We start from the raw sequence: 24,523 nt of genomic DNA, 5'->3' as shown, positions 1-24,523 counted from the left end.
CTGCCTTCCTGCTGACAAGAAGCACATGACCAGGCGTGTTTACACCTGCAGACGCGTACTTAGTACGCACACCGTGACGGTCCCGCTGCCTGTCTGTCAAGCCAAGACAAAGATTTGACCTTGTGTCAGGACGTGATTTACTTTGGGGACGCTGTCTCGGTGAGTGGGTTATGTGTAAATTAGCCTCATTGTCTCTGGTTGTCCTCCTTGAGGAGGCGGCTAGCTTCTCTTCCGTAGCAGCAGCTGCTAGGCTAATGTGCTAACCTGTCAGTGGGTTAGGTCACTGCAGCACCTTTACTGTCCTACTAATTTAAAACTACCTCCTTAAAAAATGTTTTTTACCCCAAAATACTATATTTCTGACATAGGAGTTCACAGTATTTTTGTCCTTTAATGTCACATAGCGTTTGAGCTCCAGCAACTATATCGGAGCTGCTTGTCTTAATTTATAGGGATTTTGAATGGATTTTGGGAGAAAACCTGTGTGACAGCTGCGACGTTTTTTTTTTTTTTTTTAGATAAATGTAGTCAAACTGTAATACCCGTTTCCACTCAGTTGTTCAGTATTTAAAGTGTGTGTAAGCTGTCACGCAGGTAGCATTACCTGCTGAGTGAGCTCTAATCATTAGCAGCTGCACAGTTTTACCTTCAGCCTGGCCGCTGCAGTAATAACTTGGTTTACATGCATCTTAGCGCAATTAATAAGACGTTACTTGCTGCTGTCTTCTCTAGTTTTGCAAACTAATAAAAAAAATAACTATGTGCACAAGCTTTACTAAATCTATTATTTATATAAAACTTTAGAAAGCTAAATATCCATTTTTAACGTGAAAAGGGATGTTTGGTGCATGTTTATGAGGTTTGTAACCACCTGTTTATAAACCAGAGATCAGAATTAGTTAGTTTTCCCTTGTTCGGCTCTGATTGGTGACATGAACTTCCTCCATTCAAAGTCAGTAAAAGCATCAACCTACTGAATATATTTGGAGGCACTGTTTGCATTTAGTAGAAGCAAGGTTAGAGAAGCGGTCCGATGCATGTATGGGGATGATCTTTTGATTCCTTTAGTTTCCGTTTGATTCAGAACAACTCTCATTATGAAAAAAGGTACAGCAGATTTGTTTTTCTCTTTTGTGCTGTAAAACATTGGAGGAAAGAATAGAATGAACAAAGAAAACCAGAAATCTGGTAGCCTGGAATAGACTGATTGATGCAGCTGTAATTCTTGCCAACAATCTCTCCCTGTATTAATGGTTAGTTTGCATTTTGTTTCTCAGCTCCAGGGAGCCTCTGCTCATCTGTCCCCAGCAGAAAGTGTCCAGCTTCGGTCACTGGTTTGAGGAAGCCCGTCTTCTTGACGGCTACCATGAACGACACAGATGTAGAACGTACGTTTTCATGCTAAAGTCACAACTTTTTAAATTGAAATGTTCTGACTTAAATTTTCTGTTCTCATTTACATGTAACTACAAGTAAATGTAGTTATTTGTAGTTACATGTAACTACATGTAGTTACTACAAGTAACATGTAGGTACTACATGAAGTAACATGAAGAAAAAAAACTTTGTTTGTTTCTTCTTATGTATGAAGAAACAAACATATGAAGCTGTTTTTTAATCTGCAGAGGTGACTCTGGCTCTGCTAGATGCAGCCAATGATAAGGACTCTGAGGTCCAGGATCAGGTCAGAAAGTCTATGTTGACTCTGGGAAAACAGCAGCCAGACCGAGTGCTGGCCATGTGCCAGGACTACCTTGTGAAGAATCCCAAGGTAAAACTTCAGGATATTCAGTTATTGTCTTTAAATTTTGTTACAATCATTAGGCCTAAATTAAATGAGATGGAGCTGGATTAATTCTAAAACTTTCTTTTGGAAAATGTTAATTTGTAATTGTTTTTTTTATCTAAACTTCTGCAAATTGGTTGATGCCGATGTTTGCTTTGAGACACCTGGTGACCTACAAATAAGGAAATGAAACTGTGTCAAAGCTACTTCAGAAGCACCAGAGGTTTCACTATGTAATCTTGAAAACGGCATCAAAAGATAAACTAAGACTATAGAGTGAAGAATAGACGTGATTTGATTTACATGGTGTCATTTTATTGGTACGTAGGTTTTCAAGTTTAACAGTAATGTTTGAGGTTTAAATGTGAAACATGAATAGATTTAGCTTTGACTTAGTTTACTTTTACATTAGTTCTGTGATCTGACTCAGTTCATGACTGTACACCGTGTTCCAAATTATTATGCAAACTGGATTTAAGTGTCCATAAAGATTAAATTTTTTGTTGTGCTATTAAATTTATAGATGGTATTGTGTGTCAGGGCTCTCTGAATAAGTATAATTAATTTCAGAGAGTTCACAAGTTCAATGGATGCAAGAATTGTGCAGGTGATATCAAAGAAGGGTCCGATGTTAACATGTAACTTAGTCTGTTAAGATGATTTTGATTGAAATAGCTTTTGATTTTAGTACATGTGACTACTTAATGCTGCACATTCAAAGAATGACCGTTTAATGTTCTTTAGAATCCATAAAATGTTTAGAAAATCTGCTGTGCATAATAATTTGGAACAGTGCATTTTGAGTTTTTTATTTTTGAAGAAAATACTGTTCTCATGGGGAGCTTTGTTCAGTAAAATTTGATTTATACTGTAATAGTTCATGACTTGAAAATTATACTGACCATCATTTGCTTTGACCATTTAAGAAAACCTGAGAAAATATCACTTGCATAATAATTTGGAATACGGTGTATAATACTGATCCATCTTATCACACCACCACAGCCGTTGATCTCTCCATCTTTGGTTCACTGTGACATTGCAATCAGGTAGTTTTAACCGACATGCGCGATGCAACACACAAAGCAGAGGAGGGCATTTTACCCGACACACTCTGTATTGCAAATGTATTTCTGGGAATCTTCGCATATTTTTATGCCTTCTTCATAATCTGCTCTTCCTCGGTTTTCCTCTTGCAGCTGGTAGTGAGTCACAGAGTTGTGATTCTTCAGACCATTGAGCTGATTGTTGGCTGCAGGATAGAGGAGGTCAGTGCTCCCAGAATAAAAAGCATCATCTCCCTGGCTTCAGAGGAAATGACCAGATCCAAGGTGAAATGGCTACTCCTTTATTTTTATTTAAAATAACACAAAGTAAATAACATCCACGGACTGATAATAATGTTTTGTTATTATGGTGCCCTCTTGTCTAAGGATGTCGTTCCTGACTGGCAGCAGGCGGCCAGTAACATCTTGGTTGCCGTGGGAAACAAACACATCAATGACATCATGGAGGAGATACTGAGCAAGTTCAAGCCAGGGGTTCTACCTCACTTCTTCGTGGTTCAAACGCTGGCCAACCTCTCTGACTCAAACGGTGAGACACAGAAAGGGGGAAGAAACATTTCAATCTCTAGTGAGGTAACCACCACAGAGTGGCTCACGTGAACTAACTCGCCAGCCACTGACCAGGAAGTCACAACTCTGGCAGGAAAGCATTGAGACTCTGTCGGGAGAAGAACAGGAACCTGTTTAACCTGCTCAGAAACGTTCCCACTATTTAGTGTTTTACTAGAACGAACCGGTTCCACTGACATTAAGACTCACTTTGAGAGATTATCCTGCCATGGAAAAGGAAATATGTTATAATATGTTGAATTCTATTAAACATATTATAAAAGATTGTTTCATCTTTCTTAACACGTACATAAGTTATAACTATAAACAAAGGTTTGGTAAATATTGCAGTTCACGCTAACAGACTGGTTTTAGCAGATTTTTGCCTCATGACTAAAAGACTAAGGGCCACACAATTACTGGGCTTTCTGGGGATGTATCAAAAAAAACTAAGGGCAGCTGAAAACATCAAACTCTCTAACTATTATTTTGTGCCGACTCTTCCTGACGACTGTCACCGACGTGTGCAGACTGATGGAATTATGGGTAAAGTTGTATTGAGAGAATTGTGTAGCGAGTCCTCAGTTTGTTGTTCATGTATGTCAAATTATGTTCCATGTATTTATTGAACAATTTTATCAATTGGAGTCAATATATGCTCTCCTAGAACAGAGACATTATTTCTAATCCTCTAACATTTCACAAGAACTATTGTGAGGAACTCGTAGGAAGTCCTCATGGTTTCCTCCAAAAGCTTTCTTACAAAGTTCCAAAAGGACTCATTCCAGTGCTGTAAAAAAGATTATTTTCAGTGGTTTTGTTATAATATAATTTCTCAATATTTTTATTTTCTAGTTTATGGGATGGTGCCATTCCTGAATGCCATCTTGGGAACCATGTTGCCAATGCTGGGCATGGCCAAACAGGACAACATGAAGTGGGTATTTTCATCCGGTAAGAACCTCCCACCTTTCCGCTCACGTTTTATCTTACAGAACTGACTAAGAATTTCAAACACTTGTTCTCGGATGTTCTGTATAATAACGATGGAACACAAAGTGACACCTTCAGGATAAGTAAACTCCCCATTTCCTGCTCCTCCTCCTCTGTTTCGTGCTTTTGCTCTCTCTCCTGCTGTTTTCCCTGTCCTCCTCATGCTGTCCTTGCAGCGCTGTGTCATTTCAGTGACAGCATCCTGGAGTACCTGGCCAACCTGGACAAAGCTCCAGATCCCACAGTCAGAAAAGACACATTCTCCAGTGAAATCTTTGCAGCTTTTGACATTCTCTTCAATAACTGGTTACAAAGCAGGGAGCCCAAGGTAAAGGATACTCCAGATCAATACAGACAGTTGAACAAGATGACATGAAAAATATCAGCCTACAAACACAACCTATAGGTAGCATAACGTCGTATGTTTGGGGTGTAATTGGGAAGATTTTTATCCTGTGGAGAAGTAAAAGTCCCAAAGAAACACAAGAATCCTCTGTTGGTAATGAGTCTGCGTTAAAGAGTGCTACCGAGTAACAACTCCTCCACTGTTCTCCTTAATTGAAGTCGATGTTGGATCCATTTAGAGACTTCCTGACAGACGACCAGATCCTCCTAGGGTTTTTTTCATTTACTTTATTTAACTTGTAAATAAAGTTAGGTGTTGTCCTGGTACTCTCTTCTGATTTCCTCCCTTGCGGAGCGGTGAATGTGCAGTCTGTCTCATCCGTCACCTCGTATCCTGTGTCCTCCAGCTGAGGCTGACAGTGGGTGAGGCGGTGGGCTCTATGTGTCACCTGATGGCCAGTGATAAACTGGAGGAGCAGCTCCCCAGAATCTTCCCCGCCATCGTGTCCCTGTACAAGAAAAACACCGAGCACTACGTCATCAGTAAGGTGGGCACAAACAGTCCAAAACAGTCAGGTTGTTGACTACAACAGGACACTCTTTGAGTTAGCTTGAGGCTAAGAGTTTTCTGTTTGGTCCGAACAGAGCTTGTGCCACGTCCTTGAAGCGTCGGTCAACATGGGCAGCAGAGTCCTGGAGACGCAGCTGGACGGTCTCCTCTTGGCTCTGCATCAGCAGGTAAAGCCACGTCAATGCCTGGTTAGAGGCCGCAGCATCAGTTTGAGTGACCCTGATTGTTCTCTTTAGTGGTGTCACATGTCTTGTAATTGTAGTCATAGTCATGTGGTTTCATGGACTTTGACAACACTTGAATAATGCTTGTTATTGCAGAAATTTACCACAAATGACTGAATGGATGCGCAAAAAATCTGTAAACATTGTAAAAGGGCCTTTTTTTTGTTTTGTTTTTTGTCATCAAAGCAAAGTTGTTTGACCAGAAGTTTTTAAAAAATGGACAAAGCATAGATAAGTGTGATTGGTTTGTCATTGCTTCTTGTTCACATTATTATTGAAGAGAGAAATTTGTTGCCATTATCAGTCATTGAATTTTTAGCTTTATTGGCTGGTTTTGTAACCCAATAATCAAATCTTTGTCAAATCAGTTCCTGACATTACTTTACAATATGCAGGTTATTAATAAGCGACACAGACTTGAAGGTTGTTGAATTCGTTTCAGGTGTGCTTAAAGATGAAGTCAAATTAAGCATTGAAATATAACAAGATATTTAAAAGGAATTTTCTGAAACACGTCAATAAATACACAACTTAGTTCATTGAGGCTATAAGTAAGAGTAAGACTTAAAACAGAAAAAGAGTATAATCTGTTTTCTTATTTAATGTAATAGACAGTCATTACTGTCTCAGCAAAGCCTCCTTGCTAATTAAAGAACTAGTGAACTTTCACAGCTTGACGGCAGGAATAAAAGCACATGTTGTTCAAATTTCTTCTTGTATTATAATTCTTAAAGAAAAATCTGAATGGGTTGTGATTGGTTTAGGCACTTTGACGCAATGCAAAACAATTAAATGGAAAATTAGTACATCTTTTAAGTTCACACGTGCAAATCAAGTTACAGACACTGTTTGGATCCGAATGAGTTGCATTAAATTAGATATGATCAGATCAGAAATCAGTGCAACGTTTCCTTCGTCTCCTGCAGGTTTCTGCTCCTGTTGATTACAGCGACCCTCCTACTGTCAAGAACCACAACGAAGTCTTGCGTTGCTTCAGCTTGCTCGGTACTGGTTCTGTTTTTATTTCTACATATGTATTAAAATGGGAAGGGTGACCACAATGTCTATGTGGCAATGTTTAAACCCCATCCAACCGGCTGATCTATCGGATGTAGCTCTATGGAGTCACAAGTGCAGTAATGAGATCATGCATTAGCGTGTTGGCTCTGTCTCCTCCACATAATCTCGTTAACTGTGAAAGTTGCTCCACAACTTCTCCCCCTTCACTTGCTTGCTTGTTTTTTTTCTGGCTTTAGCTTTTTCTATTTAGTTATTTATTTTATTAATATGTTTACTTTTTTGTCAACTTTGTCCGTCTCAGTTTTTTTATTCCTTTGCTTGTTCCTGCTCTCCTCTCCCACTAGCCAGCTCTTTTCCAGACCGGCTGGTCATGTACGTTCTGCAGCGGTTGGAGAATAGCAACGAGCGCAGCAGGACTGGCTCCCTGGCTGTGCTTCGTCACCTCATAAACTCCTCCTGTAAGGAAAATGCTGCAACCACATGCCACAAATTAAATTTTTTAACATAGCTTCTATGAATACTTTCACCTTTTATGTGCATGTCGTGTTGCAGCTTCTACAATGGAGAGCAAAAAGCTTCTGATTCTGGCCAGTATTAGACAGCCGATGGCAGACCACAGCAACAAGGTAACATCATAACGGTGCAAAGAGAGATTCATTTTATTCTGGGGGACAGCCTGTCTTTTTTTCTTTTGGTCACTTTTCTTATGCAAGATGGAAAAATATGGAGTTTGAAGTGTTTTCCCTGCGTGCATAAGTATGGAAAAATATTTTGTAGACTGTGTTTCCGTTTTCATAGTTGGCAGAACAAACATCTAAGATTTAACCTGTGCCAATCACACTGCTTTTAAACTTTTCTTAATATGGAAGATAAACTCTCAGATATGGATGGATAGAGATCAATCTCTCAACTGATGATTGTAGAAATATTCAGTTCAGAATGAACTTTTGTTCTTATGTTTTTCAAAAAGGGCAGAAGGTGGGAAAAGTTTGAAATTTTGACAATGATTTAGATAATAGTTAAAAACAGTATTTCTACTGCTGCATGTTGCCTTGTGTCTGACTATCTGGATACGTCGGTTTCGCAGGTGAAGAAGCGTGTGGTCCAGGTGATCAGCGCCATGGCACATCATGGTTACCTGGAATTAGAGGGAGGGGAATTACTGGTCCGATTCATAGTTCAAAACTGTGCTCTGCACGACACATACCAGGTAAAAAAAAAAACTTGAAACATCTGTTCCAGCTTCCCACTTTTGTGGAATTTAATGGGTCCGACTTAGTAATTCATCAAAAAAAATTGTGTGGTGGATCATGTTCCACCAAAGCTGATTTGGCACAAAAAAAATAAGACGGCAGATTTACAAGCAGACAGGTGCAATAAAATAAAGCAACAAACTCATTAGTGAAGCATATATGAGATCTGCAGATAGTAGGAGATAAGAATGTACCTAATCAGCTTAATGGTCCAGCTAAGATTAAAGTTATTTAATGACTCCTGAAGCTAACTAATTAACAGTGTCTAGACAAAAGTTGCTTCTTTTATATTTTTTGCACTTTTTATGAAAGTAAAATGTATTCCTATGAATATTTGCTCCTCTGTGTCTCAAAGTCCCACCAAAGAGCAACGAGCGATCCAGAGGAGGTGACCAATGAGGCACTAAGGACGATGTGTGACAGCACCCTCCATCTCCTCACCACCACCGTTGGCCGCCTCGCTGATGTAAATGTCTAAATGTCTCTGTCTGATGTGTTCATGAATAATGAATGCTGATATTCTTTCCTTGAATTTACCTTTATGTTTTGGTTTGAAGGTGCTTTGGCCCAAGTTGCTGTACTATCTGACGCCTTCACAGTTCAGCAATGCCACAACTCCTCTCTGCAAGAGTCTCATCGTGTTGGGGAACAAGAAAAAAAGCAACCAGGAGCCCAGCTTCAAGATTGATTTTACACAGGAGGGTTAGTACACTGTTTTTACTGATCAGTAAAAAGAAATTACACTGTTATCGCACTCTGACAGTGTGATGAATGTGAGCCGTTATTTAATCAGAAAAGCAACTATTATTTATGCTGCTTCTAAAACAATGTTGATATTTACGGTTGTGCTATCTTTAATAATTATTTCTAGTCATTTTGCAAAACAGATTAACTTTTGCTGAGGAAAATCTTTGCAATTTTCAGGCTATGATTTCTTGATATACTTGATATAGTGAAATACATTTTCTCCGTTAATTTGGTGTAGGTGTAAAATATGCAAATAAGTATTGGAAGTAAATCTTCAAGCTGAAAAAAAGTGTTTCTTACAGTTTGTCTTGTTCTTATGATGAATTTCACATTCACACATTCTTCTCTTTCTATCCTCACCACCAGTTAATCTCCCATCTCCTCAAACTCTAATGATCAGACTGCTGGTAAGTCAATTTGCACATTACAAATGAGCCATATGCTCATATGCTAAAAGAAGGATTTGCATATGTTTCTTCTCGGCATCTAGAGAGTAAAATAGGGGCTGTAGAAAACTAATTATTAAGTGGTGGAAGAGACAGGGAGGAACAGATTGTGATTGAATGGGGGGAAAATTAATTGCATATTTGTCTTTCTGACTAAGTCTTGGTTACACCCTGCAGTATATTATGACTTACTTCTCTGTGATGTCAGATTTTTTTTTCCCTCCTAGCCTGTTTAGGACTCCAGCTGTAGATTTTTTTGAAACTATTTTTACAGAACTGTGTCGCTGTGTTCTAGGTCAACGCAGCGTTTCCTTTTAATAGCAGAGGCCATGGACCGCCGTCGCTCTCACTCCTACAGATCCTCAGCATCAACATTCACCCCAAAACAGAAACGGTCTGGGAGAAGGAAATTCCTCCTCTGCTTTCACTGCTAGAGGGTGTGGAAACTGTTTCTGTATTAATTTGATTAGATTGTAGTAAAGTGTGCAGGTTTTCTTTTTGTATGATCACACTTTACCTGCTTGGTGTTATTATTATTATTTTCAGAGTCAACAGCAGAGAGTCTGGATAAGAAGAAGTGGGATGAGAAACTACTAGAGGTGGGTTTTTGTTGTCAATAATAATAATAGAAGAATGTGAACTTTTGCCAGTAATTATTAGCCTTTTGCGTACGACTAGATGTTAGTAGAATCGATATTTAGCTGTCTGAAATATCGCTGTTTGAAATTGCCCCCAGCTCTTGTCTCAAACCCTGACGTCGATTGAAGATGACAAGTGGGTTTGTCAGTTTGCTGCTGAGGCAACACGATACCTCTCGACATACAACAACGCCCTGGAGGAGAAGGTATTGTGTGTGTAATAAGTTTTATTTTTGTATGTCTAAAATTAAGGCCTTGAAATATAAGTTGGTGTTAAATATGTTAAATTTTGTTGTGGCAGGATAATTTTATGTCTTTTTTATTTTTCTCACACGACTTTTCTGTCAGACAAGAAAGTTTGAGTCGCACACAAACATCTTCATTGCGTTCTGTGACTCGAGGGTAACTACCTGCTAATATACCCGTGCTAGCTAGCCAGTTAGCTTTGTCATCTTTATTGTTGGCCCAACACCAGGTTCACAGTTTTTGCTATGCTTGATTGTAATGCAGCAAGCTCTCCTGACTGTCCACTCTTTTTTTTTTTTTCTTTTTTTAGCTTTTTCTGTCTTAAATATAATTCAAGGCAACATTAAAATATCTTTAAAAGCCTTAAAGTTGACTTGCTGTAATCTACAAATACCCTGTTTGAGTTTGGGGTTTTATTAACTTCCCGTTTTGGAGAAGCTACTGACATGCCACACAGTAAACGTGTTATTCAAGTCAAAAGTTGCGGCTTATAAGATTTCCAATAAAGTCTCTGAACTCGCTACGTAATTAGTAAAAGGATATTAAAGGGTCACTAGACAAAGTATTGAAGTTCAGGTTCTATACCCTAAATGTATGTGAAAGATTTATTAAGATTACATATTTCTATTGTACAGGGCAAGATGTGGTGCAAAATATGTTGACGTCTATGATTGTGCAAACTTATCAGTGTCAAGGGTTCAACATTTAACAACATTTAAAACTGTCTAATAAACAGTAGAAAACAAATCTCTTTCTGCTCTTTTAGAGCTTCCTGTACCGATGTATCGGAGTGACTCTACAGCAGTGTTTCAATAAGGAGGTTGTGAAGAAGCAGCTACAGGAAGTCCTCCTCGCAGCGCGACACAATGATGCAATTGAAAGGGAGGTAATTGAAACATAAAACAAAACAAGTTATGTCCATCATTAATTCCTGTTTTACATCAGTCTAACTTTTAACTTTGCTCCTCAGGGAGTGGCGATGGGTGTCGGTCTGTGTGCCAACAGCCATTTAGAGGGAGCGTTAGCCAAGCTCGATGAGTTTGGCAAATCGGACGCGTTCAAAAAGTCGCCGAGCATCTTCAACCTGCTCAAAGTACAAACTGTGAAACCCTCTCAAATGGGAAATGTTTTGTCCGGGTTCCTGCAAAGAGTTTTACTGTCCGCTTTCTTGCCACAGGAGCGTAATGAAGTTGAGGTGGAGAAGGTGAAGAGCACATTAATCCTGTGCTATGGCCACGTGGCGCTGAACGCACCTCCAGAGAAGATTCTCAACCGGATCGATCAGGGCATTTTACGCTGCATCAGTAAACACTTCAACACCAAGGTACGGAGCATGCTAGGAGAAAGAGGCAGCGATTACGAAACCAACCGCCTATGCAGATAATTCGGACAACTTCCTCACTGTGATGACAGTAATATTTATTATCAGTGAACAGTGGCTTTGTCTAAGCTCCTTTTTATTGTGGGAAGTTCTGCAGGTTCACTTCTGTGCTGCTGAACTGAAGTGACAGTTGATAGCAAGCTGTTGGTTGTTTAGATAAAGATTTATATTTAGAAATAGTCTTGTAGCATGCTTGTAATAAATGCAGGACACATTTAGTGACTAGTTTTGCAGTAATATAATTGCAATCATTGCAAAAAACAAGGGAAACAATCTTGAAGCTGGCCTGTAACATCTGACCAGCATCATAATGTGATTCAGATCAACGTTTAGTTTCTGTTTAGACGGATATTTCAAGTCCATTTTTTCTTCCCACCACAACTAGGTATGCCATCATTCATATAATCCTTCTCTTGTTATGTGTTTATTCAGCATAAGATGTCATGATCAGTTTATAAATGTAGTAACGGTTTGTTTTTGTGCTGTTTATCATTTATCCCATCACACTTTGGGTTATTTCTGATCATGTCACCTTTCAGCCTAAAATGCATAGAAATTGAGAATTTTTATATGAGCTCATTACGTTGTCACCTCTTTTTATACAGGTTCTTGGGATTAAAGTAGAGACAAAGGTATTGTTACAGGGTTTAAGGGTTTTGTTTTGTTTCTTCTGTTTGTTTCATCTTGCTCCTCCTAGTTTTCCTCTCTGGGTAATTTTGCTACATACTTGCCTGACGGCTCTAAAGTCAGAACAACGCAGCTTGATCTTAATGAAACAAACGCATTTCCTTTAAGCTTTTGCTGACTTTGCTTAAAATTTGTGCAAGGTCCACAGTAGCAAATTATTGCTTAACTAAATCATGTGTGGTTGTAGACCTGATGATAATTAGAGACATGCATTCACATCACGTGAACTTTATGTACATCTATTTATTTTGTTTGACACCAGGTGTCAATAGAGTGATGAAGGTCTTCATTGTTATTAAAATCTAACTAAATTCAATTTAGAAGATATTGTGTCTCCACTTTAGATCATGTACAAAAGAAATAGCCAGTTATTGTATCATTTATCATCACTTTGAGCATTTTATTTTTTTAAATCATGATAGTAATTGTGATTTGTTGTGACAATATGCTCTAATAAGATGATGTTTACAAACCCTAAAGCTAACAATAAGCTTACGATTGGAGTTAAATGCAGTCAAAGCCATATTGACAAATCAAACTGCAATGCATTTTTTAAATATGTATTCTTTTACATTTATTATTGCTTCAATAGAAACCTACATCCCTCAAATCTCTTATCACATCTCATGCCATTCTCAACCTTATCTCATAAATATCTACATTTCTTCCTTGATTCTACTCTTTCTTTTTTTCTTGGTAGTTGCTTAAAGGTGGACTGCTCTTAAATTACTCATCAGCAACTCACCCTCGGTGTGAATTGCTCTTGTAATTTCCTAACTTTTAATTTCTCTGAGGCTTTAGGCTCACCCGATGCTTTTTAGACGGGGAGCCTGGTATTGATCTGTTGTTTTTCCAATCACTTCTAAATCTGCAACTAGGATTTCAGATTTCTCTCCATCTTTGGGCATGGAGGATCAATCTTCAACAGCATTTTGGATTGATTAAAATGATTGCTTTGCTGGGTGCTTTGCTCTTATGGTTGTGTTCACTATCAATAAAAATCAGTCTGCTGGAGTAGTTCTTGCATTTCATTCCTGTGCTTGTTTTTGTCGGTCTTTGCCTTGATTCAGGACCTGACTATGAAGCTCAGTTTGATCCAGAGCGTTGGGCTCATAGCTAAAGCCATCAGTAGATGTGTGAAGAAACAAGGCTACATCTTCTCCCGCAAGCAGGAGCTCATCACTGTTATGCTGGCCAGTATTATTACTATTTACCAGCTAACTTGTAGTTTCATCGAAATTACTGTAATATTTACCTTAATTCTTTTTTAATTCCTGTCTTCTGATTTCACTGATCAGGATTTCATCAAGTCAGAGCAGTCTGACTCATTAAAGACTCCAGTACGCCCCCTGGTGATGACAACTTGTGCCAACCTCGTGTATCCTTTATTTCTCTAAAGCCTCTGGGCTTTCTGTGTCGTGTTGCAGAAATACGATTGAATGATGATCCAAATTTTCTAAAATGTTAAACAGCAAAAGGCTGGCATTAACACATTCACATTTACTACTTTTGTTTAAATTCACTTGATGAGTATAAAATGTAATAAAAAACACTTGGTAGGTAATAAATAAAGCTTTAACATGCTTGACATAAAACCAGTCATCACTGGTTTACTACATGAACGTTCAGGTGGCTGTTGTGGTTTGCCACATGGCAAAAAAATTATTCGTTTTTTTTTGTAAAATCATGATTTTATTACAATAATTCTACATAAAAAAACTAAACAAAGGGCATTCCCAATGCTGGTCACATCTGCACAGCTGACACAATGTGTCGCACGATGCGGCTTTCATGATAATGTTGTTCTGGAGCATTAATAGTAACTGTATTATGTTAATTATATATTATTGCCATGTTGTTTATTAAAACCAGTAATCATTTCCTCCCTTCAGTATGAGCCAAAGGAGGAAAATAAAACTGAAATGTTTGAGGTGGAGAATAAAACTAAATTCATAGATTTTGTCTCCCAGATGATCCCACAGTCTCTCTTCATTGTCAGCAATTTCGGATCCTTCATGATCTAATATTGCCATATCACCCACAGGTGTTTGCCCTCGCTTTCTTCCAGAGTTTAATCTTTAACTTCAAGTGCTTCAGGTCCCTGGATCCTCCGCTAAGTGAGAATGAGAGCTTTGACTTGCTCAAGGTGTGTGTAAACGGCGTGTTCTCCCTGCCACCCGACACACACACTCCAGAGAAAACTAAAGACGAGGAGATCCTCGACCCCAAGCAGAGAAAGGTGACTGAAGGATGAAATGTCCAGACAAACGCACACTGTTTAGGTTGATATTGGTCTGAATCCGTCACTTTATGTTTTATTTTCATGGCAGTAGTCGAATAAAAACGCTCTCGTCTCGTCCCTCTAGGTTTTGTACAAAGACACACTGGCTGCTTTGCAGGAGCTTCTGAGGAGCATACTGGCCAGGGATCCCAGTCCGGACGGCTTGCAGGGTATCTTTAAGGTGGAGCCTCATGTCTATTCTTATGAGATCATCAGTGCAGCTTAATCTTTATGTATTCATGCTGGTGGTGTGTGTCTATTCAATTTTGAACTTTTGATTGGCTGACTCTGTGGTGGTTATCCTTGTTTAGACAATACAGTTACAAAATGAACAGAACATATTTCTTTATTATGGCCAGTCAGTCAAGTAAATGATATATCCACCTTCTTTTGTGTTTACACATATGTTTAAAGTTTGTGTTGTATTGTTTTTGTGTGTTAATTTTACCTTCAGAGCCAAACGTTTTGTTTTCATCCTTTGCAGCACATTGAGTCATGGCTGGGCTCTGTACATGACCACGAGAGGGAGAGGGCCATTACAGCCACCTCTAACCTGCTGGCTTACTACCTGGAGAACCTGACTGTCAAGGTACACATTAACACATCACACAGAGGGCCAAATGCATCTTTAAACCTCACAATAATCAAGACTTAAGTGATCTGCCATTTCTTTAGACTTCTTTTTATTGCACAGCCCACATGTTTTTGTGATTAAAAATTGACTCTAATATTGTTTCTCTTTGGTTGAACTAATAATTGTTCCAACTGTTTCATTTTGCTTGTTTATGCCTCCCCATGTCTGCAGTGTATGGTGTCTTTCCACAACCTGGGAGCCCTGCTGGGCCGGCTGTCTCCCCGCTGCTCTGACCCTCTGCCTGCTGTACGCGCCGCGGCTGTCAACTGCATTTATACGCTGCTTTCTATACAGCTACGATACGAAGGTACCCACACTCACCCTTATGATGTATGACAGTTTTACAGAGGCTTAAGGGATTTGCACTGTAATATTTTTGTTTTGTGTTTCCCAGGATTCTCCTTGGACTACAGAGATGAAGGTGTTGAAGGTCTGCTGACTCTAAAGGAAGCTCTGGAGAACCCGGACCATTCAGTGCTTTACAAGACCTGTTCAGATCTCACAAAGGTGAATGTGGATGTTTTTCAAGAGCAGTGTTGTTGTGCCATGCAGTTAATTAAAAACAGGAATAATAAATAGTTCTTGTTGTCTCTTTGGCTGGCATTATCGCAAAATATGTTACAACTTTGAGTCTACAACCACCCCTACTGTATTACTATTATTTATTTGAAATGTAGCTTAGAGCAGTTGGTTGCACCAGGTTTTATTTACAGGGATGAATGCAAATGTGTGATGTACTTTCTCCTGCATTTTTTTTTGTCCTCTTAATTATGCCAAACACATACATTGAATTTTGGGATGTTAATGAACTAAAGTGTTGACATTTTCCTACAGTAATAAACATATCATCATGTTTTCATCACAATGTCAGTTTAAGATTCCTACTAAGTGTATTATGACCCTGAAAAGCTCAGCGGTGTGTAACTGCATGTTCTCCTGCGTGTGTCAGGTGATGAGTAAGCGTCTGCCTCAGCAGCAGCTGACGACGCTGGTCTTCATGTTGTTTGAAGGGCTGGTCGACAGTCAGGCCAACTGCTGCAGAGCTTCGTCCGTCGTCTTAAACACTCTGCTGAAAAACAGGGGAGCCGCATTACAAGATCTGGTAAACACACGGGACACACACGCTCAGCCACATTAGGGCTGCTGACGTCTAATATCGCGAGGTGACGTAACTCGTGGCGTGTGTGCTGGCTCTGCAGGTCCCAGAAATGTTGGAGGTTCTGCATGTGCGTCTCCAAAGCATTACAGAGGAGCAGGTACTAACTTGTGTTACATTTTTGTTTTTGTGCACTTGCTTTGTGTGTTTCCAAATATGGCTTGCCATAACATTAGAGCCTTCAAGAAAACGATTGTGTGCTTAAATGTCATTTTATCAATGAATTTCTGTATTTTGCCAAATTGCATTAATGTGTACAAAAAAGTCTGATTGTTTTACTTTAAGAAGATCTCACCGAATGCAGACACCCATTTATTTATAACAGTTTAATTTTGTAGTTATATTGATATATTTTTGGCACAATTGGCTCTTTGAGTACATAATCAGATCCACCTGCTTGGATTTGCTATTGAACCATAATAAATGAAACACTAACCAACATTTTGATGTGTAATGACGGCACTTGGCAAAATGCAATGTTTCAGTTGTTGATGACTTTGTACTTTTTGTGTTTTCATGGTGTAAGGGTAAGTTAATTTTATTTCTACAGCATATTTTCAGCAGCAAGGCAATTCAAAGTGCTTTACCTGAATTCAAATGAAATACAAACACAATAACAAACCAAAGGATAGAGCGAAAGAAGAAAAATAATCTAATAATGTTGATCCAAAGTATATAAACTAGATACTCCTGTTCAGGGTTGGTAGATAAATATAAATAAGTCTAATTTCTTTTCTGGGTTGGAAGAATATGAGTCTAAAAAGTAGTTGCTAAGGTAGTCTTTCTTTATTCTAAGTTTGTTATAATCTCTGTTCTGGGTTGCAACAGTAGGTAATCTAAAAAGGATAATACAGCACTTTGAACTGCCTTGTTCCAGAAAAGTGCAGTTGATTGATTGATAATCTTAATGTGGCCTGAAGTAAAAATGAGTTTGGCACCTCTGATCTGAAATCATGATGAAATGTTTGCATTGTGCTTGTGTTTTTATATTTAAAGGTGAGAGTAGCAGTGGGACAGACTGTACTGATCCTGGCTTCTCAGCATCTGCAGACTGTCATCAACACTCTAGTTAACCAACCACTTCCATATGACAGGTACACAAAACCACCTGCAGTAAAATGCTTCATCAAACTTCTTCATTCCTCTAAATACTCATGTTTTATTTGTATTTGTTTCACCCTTTTATTTTTTGAATTAATCTGCTAGTGCTAAATGTTTCTGCTTCCTCAGCTGGACCAGTGAGATGTGGATGGCGATGGGAGCGGATCCCATTGTAGCCAATCAGATCATGGAGATGGTGATGGAGAAGCTCGTCATCACAGCACCCTATGTTGACAAGAAGGAGTCGATGATGAGGGGAGGCATGACAAAAGTGGCCACCAATCAGCCACTGGCAGTAAGTGGGACATTCAAGCGCCTTCAGTTTGAAAATATCCCAGTGCTGATTGATATAAAGTCTAAAGCAGATTATGTGGTGTGAAATTAAATCTAGTCTAGAGAAAAATAGAGTCGACTTTATGTGTAGGAGACAAAGGTAATGTTATCGATGCATGTTTATGTGTCCAGATGACGTGCGGCCTAAAGGAGCTGCTGTTGAACGGTCAGTCTCAGGAGCCAGCACTCAGCCTGTTCCCTCAGCTCTTCGCCTGTCTCACCGTCAGACTGGGAGCGAGCGTCGGAGTCATGCCACCCAAAGACAACAACCATAAACACTCTAGCTCCCTGCATGTAGCAGGGTACGTAGCTTTGGATTGTTTTTATTGGTGTATTTCAGGGATCGGCTGCCTGTAAAAATCCAAAGAGCAATTTTACTTGTCTAGAGATGGAGGTAAACCAGCCTTCCTTGTGTTTTTTTATGTCTATACACCTATTTAATCTTTTGGTTTTATACATATTTACTATAGTACATTTTTTAATTGTGAATTGTTTTTTCCTTTCCTCACTTTTTTTTTGCAATATAACAAAATAAAAAAAGAAATTTCTTACTCACCTCTCCACCTACTCTTTCCAATTTATTCACATGGTAAGTTGGAAATTCACTGTATAATTTTAGTTTCAATTCATTCATTCATTTTCCTCTAATAACATTATCAATGGCACTTCCAACGTAAAAAATAAGTCACTCTCTTTCATATGAAATTCTTTCACATTTAGTAGAATTTAATACAGAACGTTTTACTGGGTTTTAATTAGGTTTTGGTTTTAAAAACAAAGAAAAACGACACTTTTTTTTTTTTTTACAAAAAAAGGAATAAAATGCACTTTTCTCTAGAAAAACAAGTCTAATTGAACCCTCCTGATGAAATAAAGCATATTTTAGAGCAAGGTCTCTTGTAATATTATCATACTGCTGTGAATAGCCTTTTGCAGTTGCATCATATTTATCAATAATCTTAATTTATTTCTGTATATTGTTTGGTCAAAGTTATTAAGCGTCGCCGTTGGGGCTGAATTGCAACACGGTGCTGCAGACTAGTTGTTTTACTTTAGTAAAGATATATTTTGTGTTGCAGGGTTGCAGCCGAGGCTCTGAGAATCCTGTTGGCCCGAGCTCAGCTGGATGAGGTGATGAAACGACTCGATGAAGACGATGCCTGGGATGCAATGAAGGAGCTAAATACACACGTTACCGGGGTAACGCTACTAGCAAGGTAAACACACAGAAACAAAAGCTGGCTGGACAATATAAAAATAAAAAGAAATCTAAGCTACACAGAAGTACAGTAATGTTTATATGTAGACCTTTTATTACATACAGAGGATGCAGATGTGAAATTAGGTCATTTTTCCACTCTATATTGTGTTCTGGCTTGTACTTTTGGTTATGCTTGTCTTGTTTATAGAGCAATGGCGAAGCATGCTGGTCCCAGACTGCCTGCGATCGTAGAGTGTCTCTGTCCGTACCTGAACAACATCTACGAATGCCAGAGGATTACCGTCACTGCTTTCTTTTCTGAGGTGAGAAACTGTTTGTAGCAAGCGTGCTTCCTAACAAGCATGCTAACTTAAAACGCCGATGCTTTCTGCTGCTGTAGCTTTGATGACTTGGCCAATAGGAAAAACAATTTAACTAAAGACGGAGAATCGCGTCGCAGGAAGCTCTGATCCCTTTTGTTCAGTAACAGACGAAGTTTGCATTCGTTATATTCCTCCGGCTCATTTTCTGCGCCCAGCTGCTGAACCATCATGTGGCGACTGAGCTGATGCTGATAGACGTCCTGATGAACAACATGATGGAGAGGATATCGGATCCCTGCTGCACCGTTCGAATGCTGGCTGTGCGAGGACTCGGCAACTTAGCAGTGGGATCGCCAGGAAAGGTGCACCAACATATGAAAGGCCAACCAGGCCACCGTTCGCACTCTGAGGTGGCTGTAGCCTAACTCGTCGCTCTCTCCTGTTAGGTGAATAAATACGCCAAGGAGCTGCTTGCAGCCATGAGCTCAGGAATGGAGGAGAAAGACGATCCAGGTGAGCAAATAACAACAGTTTGGTGTCAGAAATGTTTTGTTTTACTTTTGATTGGAAACTGACTGGTTATTTATGGTTTTCTCAGGTAAACTGATTACCCTGGAGGCCATGTCTGGTCTGTCTAAAGTTCTTCTTCACCTGGACAAGAACAATGTCCACTTACTGGTGGTCTACATCTTCATGAAGATTAGACCCTTCTTAGAAAGTGTAAGTTAATAAAATCCTTTATGAAATAGTTTGTTTTTTAAAAAATGTTTCCTTTAGCTGTGTGATTTTTTTTTTTTTCTTTTCCCCTTTTGAAAGATAATAAAAAATGTGGTCATTCTCCCCCATATGCAGGATTTTCTCCTGTCCCAGTCAGTTTAGGTTTATATTCTCCTTAATCCATATCAGATATGAATTAAAGGACAAACATTATTATCCCTAAAAATAAAAATTCCCTTAGCTTCCCTTTCTTACTTTATTATTAAAATTGCTCATTAATTTTGGACATTTGCCTCATTCTTTGCATAATATTTTACAGATTTTTCAAACAATCCTTTTTAACATAATTGTCAACATTTATGTCTGTTATTACCAGTGCGGTAGCCGTGTTATTATTTTGCTTCTTTATACTGAACAGCATAATTTTTATGAAACATGTCACTTAGAGCTGCACAGTGATAGAAAAATGTATAATAATGATACTATTTCCTAAATATATTATTGCTATGCAGAAAGTGAAACAGTTGCAGTTCAATGCATTGTGCTGTTGTAATTTTTTACACTAAACATGGCTCATACTTTAGATCTTGGTTTTAAGATATCTTTTCATTCTCCAGTCCCAACGATGTGTATTTTCTCCTGAATGATCACCTGTGTAAGCTGAAGTTTTTCAGACCTCAGCAGGTTTCTGCTCTACATCGAGGCCCATGATCTAACGGATCCATCTGGCCGCGTGTTTGTGCAGGACAATGACGATATCCGTTGCGCTTCCATCCTCCTAATGGGCAACCTGTCCAAGTTTGGCTCGGGAGAGCAGGTTTTCAAAGACCAGATCCACAACGTTCTGGTCAGCTTACTGTTGCACCTGGTGGACCCAAACGCTCAAGTGGTGAAGGTACAGGAGGACCAGGAACAATTTAAGCTGCTGCTTTAACTTTTTCATTCACGAATCTCCTCTGCTGTCAATCGATGTTGAATTTTTCAGGCGTGTAAATATGCGATGCGAGTGTGTGCTCCTGTCGTCGGGTCGGAGCAGATCACAGCCATGTTTCAGAACCACCTCCACGAGGACAAAAGTTTGCACTACGGAGAGTTCATCAACGATCTCACAAAGTACCTGGTGAGACAGATTTCAGCCGCTTTTATTTAGAAATATTTGTTTCTCTGTTTGGAAAAAAAAAAAAAAACATAAAGTCTTTTTGCAGAACATTCTCTTGAGTTGCTCTAAAGGAGTTGTTATGACGTTGTTGTACCAGCAGACAGTATGTTTGTTGTTGTTGTTGGTTATTGATCAGTGCTGCTTTTGTTGCTTGTAGATTCAGGACTTTCCCGGCATGCTGAACTTCTACCACATCTCCGTCGTCCAGTTCTTCAAGAGCAACTGGGCTGAAGTCAGAGCTGCAGCGGCCATGTTTATAGGTACAGCAGTTTTCTGCAATACCTCTTTCACTATAAACCTTAGTTCCTAACAGTGAAACAAAACTAATTCAGTTTTTGTTCATGAGGGAAATGCCTGTGCATCTCAGTTAAACAGAATATCATTGAGAAGGTAAATTATTTCTGTTTTCAAATGTTGATGATTGTGGCTTGCAGCAGATGAAAACCCCAAACCTGGCTTCAGAAAATTAGGATATTGCATAGATTACATTCCCTCTGGGTTTTAGGTGAGTAGAGTTTGCAGGCCAGTCCAGCACAATGATTTCATGTTTCTGTTGCCAGATGATGTGGCCGAAAAACGTATCACAATTGAAGTGTCTTAAATCAGTTTTTCGATAATTATTGATTAGTTTTTGTTTTAAATATTTGAAATACTGCAAAAATGGGTGACGTGACCATTCCTGTTTCATCCACAGTTTCCTCTCAAGCTCTTGTACTGATTTTCTCCTTCGATTTCATGCCGCCATTTTGTATTTTTAAGCACTTATGGAGCATGCTGGTGAAGCAACATGTCTGTCTGCAGGTTTCCTGTGAAAGTCTCAACCAAAGTTTAAGGAGCTTCAGTATAAAGAAACACTTATCAGTGGAACCTATGCTAGATAATGTCATGAGATTAAAAACTCTACCACACTTTTTCCTTCCATTCAACTTTCCATTCAAGTGCTTGTACACAGAACAACCAGCTGGCGTTCATCGTGTTAGACCTCCTTAGATTAGTTCTGCCTATTCAATGAACCGGTGATGGCTAAAGGCTATGACAAACATCAGCTTATGTGTGTTAGTGTAATTAAAACCATTATTCCGGTCAATCTTGCTTGGATTTGCTTTTGACATGTTGCAATGACGATGCACACCATTAGGGTTCCTCCTGGGGAATATTCAGCAGGAGCACCTCTCTCACCTCAACATGGGCACCATCTCCAAAGGTAAGTTCAGCAGTTGCCTTTAAATCAACGGGGTTGGTTTAAGGGTTGTGAACCCTCACAGGTTAATTGTGTCTCTGCACACAGGTTTAGTGGTGCTGCTGCAGGATCCAGATCCTGTGGTGAGGATAAAGGCAGCCGAAGCTATGGGACACTTCCACTGACACCTGGACAATCAGCTGTGGAAAAGACTGAGAGGTTTTTCTTAAAAAAAAAAAAAAAAAGAAAGAAAAAAAGAGTGCAGTGGTCAACTACATCTGAGTAAATACATTCAATACAATTTTTTTTAAAGAGCAGGAAATAAAAAATTTTAGTTTATAAAACAACCTGTACACCGTAAATGTGTAGCCTTTATATAAAGCGATCCTTATAACTTGATCTCAACATCTATGAAAACCAAACTGGAACAAGACAGAAGAGAACAAATAACCAGTCTTATTTATATGATCATATCAACCGATGAAGAGAGAAAATTCACTGTCATAAAAAACAAAAATGCACATTCAGTTAAGAATCAGCAGCTTCTTTTGTTTCATTATGATACTTGACAGACGTGATATATATAAATGTATTTTAGCGACCAACAACTGTGTCTATAGTGTTTACTGTTCAGTGTGGCAATACCAGAAATACGTTGTGTTCCTAACACTGAAATATACAATATGAAGTTATTCCAAAGGTGAATGTGTTCAAAAATTAATATTTTATGTAGTATCTTTCAATATTACATCATCATGCAAGTGGTATTTGTTTGCAGATGATACTTTAATATCAGTTTGGCTTGTAGCTTATTGTTGTCACCACGAGTAAAACAGATGCACGATTCAGAATTTAATTGGTTTATTAAAGTTCTGCTCTGTGGTCCATTTTCAGTAGGTATTACATTATCCAGCAATAACTAAACAACAGCTAACCAACGGCTGCTTTTTTGATAACTAGCATGCTTTTGCTAGTTATACATTATGGGTTTGTTTAGAACAGACATGTTGGGCCAGCAAGATGTTGAACATTTTTAGTTTCATACCCTCTGGTTTATTAATGCCCCATCGCATTAATAAGCTAGTTGCTTTTAAAACGCTACATCTGAAATCCCTGTGGAACGTCTTGATGCTCAGGTTTGTTTCCTAGAATCAGCCTTATCAGTTTGGATACAGTCTGTTATTCTGTTTCAATCCACACTGCCACTTTCTGCACACATTTTCCAACGATCTGCATAACTCGTAAGCACACTCGGTCATATTTTTAGATCATTACATCTGAGCCAGATAAAACGAATCATTAGCAACTCTTAGCTAACCGCTTCGTGAGACAGAATATCCCAGCGTAGCCATACTCTCACCTGTGCCAAATGTCTGTTTTTTTCTTATTACATTAAAACTGTAGAAATAATCAAAATAACTTCCAATCTGATCCGGGTAGTTTTCTCTAATTTAAGACACTTTTTCCTTCCTGGTAGTAAATTAATTAAAGTGTTAGAATGAAGAGAAGTACATTGTTTGTTGTAAAGTATACCTCTGAATTATCTGTTGCACTTTGACCTCTGGCATGCAGTTCCTGATCTGAGAGCTTCCTGGCAAGCTGCCATGAAATCCCATTAGTTACAAAGTAAATGAGCAGCTGCTGCTTTCATCGTTTCTACGTCCTGCTGAACAGAAGAACCTGTTCTTGATATCTGTGGTAAAACCTGAAGGACCTTTTAGTCATCCGTTTGTTTGTTTGTTTGTTTGCCACACCACTAACTTGTCATAATGACAGCAAGCCAAATGTTGATTGGAATGTTACATCTCAAATTTTCTTCAAACCAGGACTCGTGTCTTAGTACTTTTAACACTAGGGTTTAAGATCAATTGTATTTTTTTGTTTTGTCGTGTTTTTTTTTTTTTTTAACATGTGATGGTATGATGTAATGATGGTACTATTTCAAATAAATAAATATGCTGATGTGTGGATGTCTTATTTTTATGTGCTACAGAAGAGCGAGACGACAATGTCGTTTATTGTGTTAAATATAAAGGGGCTAAAAGATTCGAGTGTGTTACTGAGTTTATGTTTTTTGCCATTTTTTGTTGAAATTTTCACTGAAATAACGTGAATTTCTGCAGCAGCAGAGATTAACACACTATTTTAAATGTCACCATGAATTATAAGGAACAACCATGAGTGGATTACAATGTAAAATTGTTAAATTGTCCTTTTTCTTTCATGTATTTGCTACAGTTATTGGCACCACTGGGACAGCTGTGCTAAACCTTATTACATGAGTGTTATGAAACCTTGGTGGACTCATGATCCCACTCTGAAGCTTTCCAAGACTCTGAAAATTATTTTCTGATAAACATCAAGTGATGTCCTTTTTAGCTGAATGATGTGTTCTTGTCTCTTTCCCATATTTCACATGAAAATAGGAATATCGTATTGCAATGTTCTTTCCTCATGACACCATCTAATTTATTAAGTAAGTGCA

At 38.7% G+C, this 24,523-nt stretch overlaps 1 protein-coding gene across 3 annotated transcripts; it reads left to right on the top strand.

Annotated features, from left to right (window-relative positions):
• Positions 1 to 8: 8 nt before the first annotated feature.
• mroh1 (maestro heat-like repeat family member 1) lies at positions 9 to 24,004 on the top strand. 3 transcript variants are annotated; one of them, XM_028012719.1, is made up of 45 exons: positions 9 to 159; positions 1,278 to 1,388; positions 1,626 to 1,771; positions 2,986 to 3,117; positions 3,220 to 3,382; positions 4,258 to 4,356; positions 4,572 to 4,723; positions 5,148 to 5,288; positions 5,386 to 5,478; positions 6,462 to 6,540; positions 6,900 to 7,013; positions 7,108 to 7,181; positions 7,643 to 7,765; positions 8,164 to 8,274; positions 8,366 to 8,510; positions 8,922 to 8,962; positions 9,297 to 9,438; positions 9,548 to 9,600; positions 9,738 to 9,845; positions 10,652 to 10,771; positions 10,856 to 10,978; positions 11,063 to 11,209; positions 11,872 to 11,898; positions 13,024 to 13,146; positions 13,252 to 13,331; positions 14,051 to 14,192; positions 14,320 to 14,415; positions 14,719 to 14,823; positions 15,040 to 15,175; positions 15,263 to 15,375; positions 15,818 to 15,970; positions 16,068 to 16,124; positions 17,021 to 17,118; positions 17,255 to 17,420; positions 17,591 to 17,760; positions 18,538 to 18,675; positions 18,868 to 18,982; positions 19,198 to 19,344; positions 19,429 to 19,495; positions 19,581 to 19,702; positions 20,445 to 20,594; positions 20,685 to 20,819; positions 21,016 to 21,118; positions 21,997 to 22,062; positions 22,147 to 24,004. In XM_028012719.1, exons 2-45 carry the CDS (start codon positions 1,367 to 1,369, stop codon positions 22,221 to 22,223), a joined length of 4,914 nt encoding a protein of 1,637 aa, XP_027868520.1. In that variant the 5' UTR covers positions 9 to 159; positions 1,278 to 1,366; the 3' UTR covers positions 22,224 to 24,004. The 3 variants fall into 3 exon arrangements, with proteins under 3 accessions (XP_027868520.1, XP_027868522.1, XP_027868521.1); XM_028012720.1 differs by having other exon boundaries at positions 16 to 159; positions 1,284 to 1,388; XM_028012721.1 differs by lacking the exon at positions 11,872 to 11,898.
• The last annotated feature ends 519 nt before the right edge of the window (positions 24,005 to 24,523 follow it).

Source organism: Xiphophorus couchianus, chromosome 3 (assembly GCF_001444195.1).
Source record: "Xiphophorus couchianus chromosome 3, X_couchianus-1.0, whole genome shotgun sequence".
In the NCBI taxonomy this organism is placed as follows: Eukaryota; Metazoa; Chordata; class Actinopteri; order Cyprinodontiformes; family Poeciliidae; genus Xiphophorus; species Xiphophorus couchianus.
This window is presented reverse-complemented; position numbering and strand designations above follow the sequence as displayed.

Coding starts and splice junctions, on each gene's coding strand:
- mroh1 (XM_028012719.1), top strand. CDS start 1,367: ATGAACGACACAGATGTAGAAC. Junction 19,703..20,444: donor TTAGACCCTTCTTAGAAAGT/GTAAGTTAATAA, acceptor GTGTTTGTGCAG/GACAATGACGATATCCGTTG. Junction 20,820..21,015: donor ACGATCTCACAAAGTACCTG/GTGAGACAGATT, acceptor TGTTGCTTGTAG/ATTCAGGACTTTCCCGGCAT.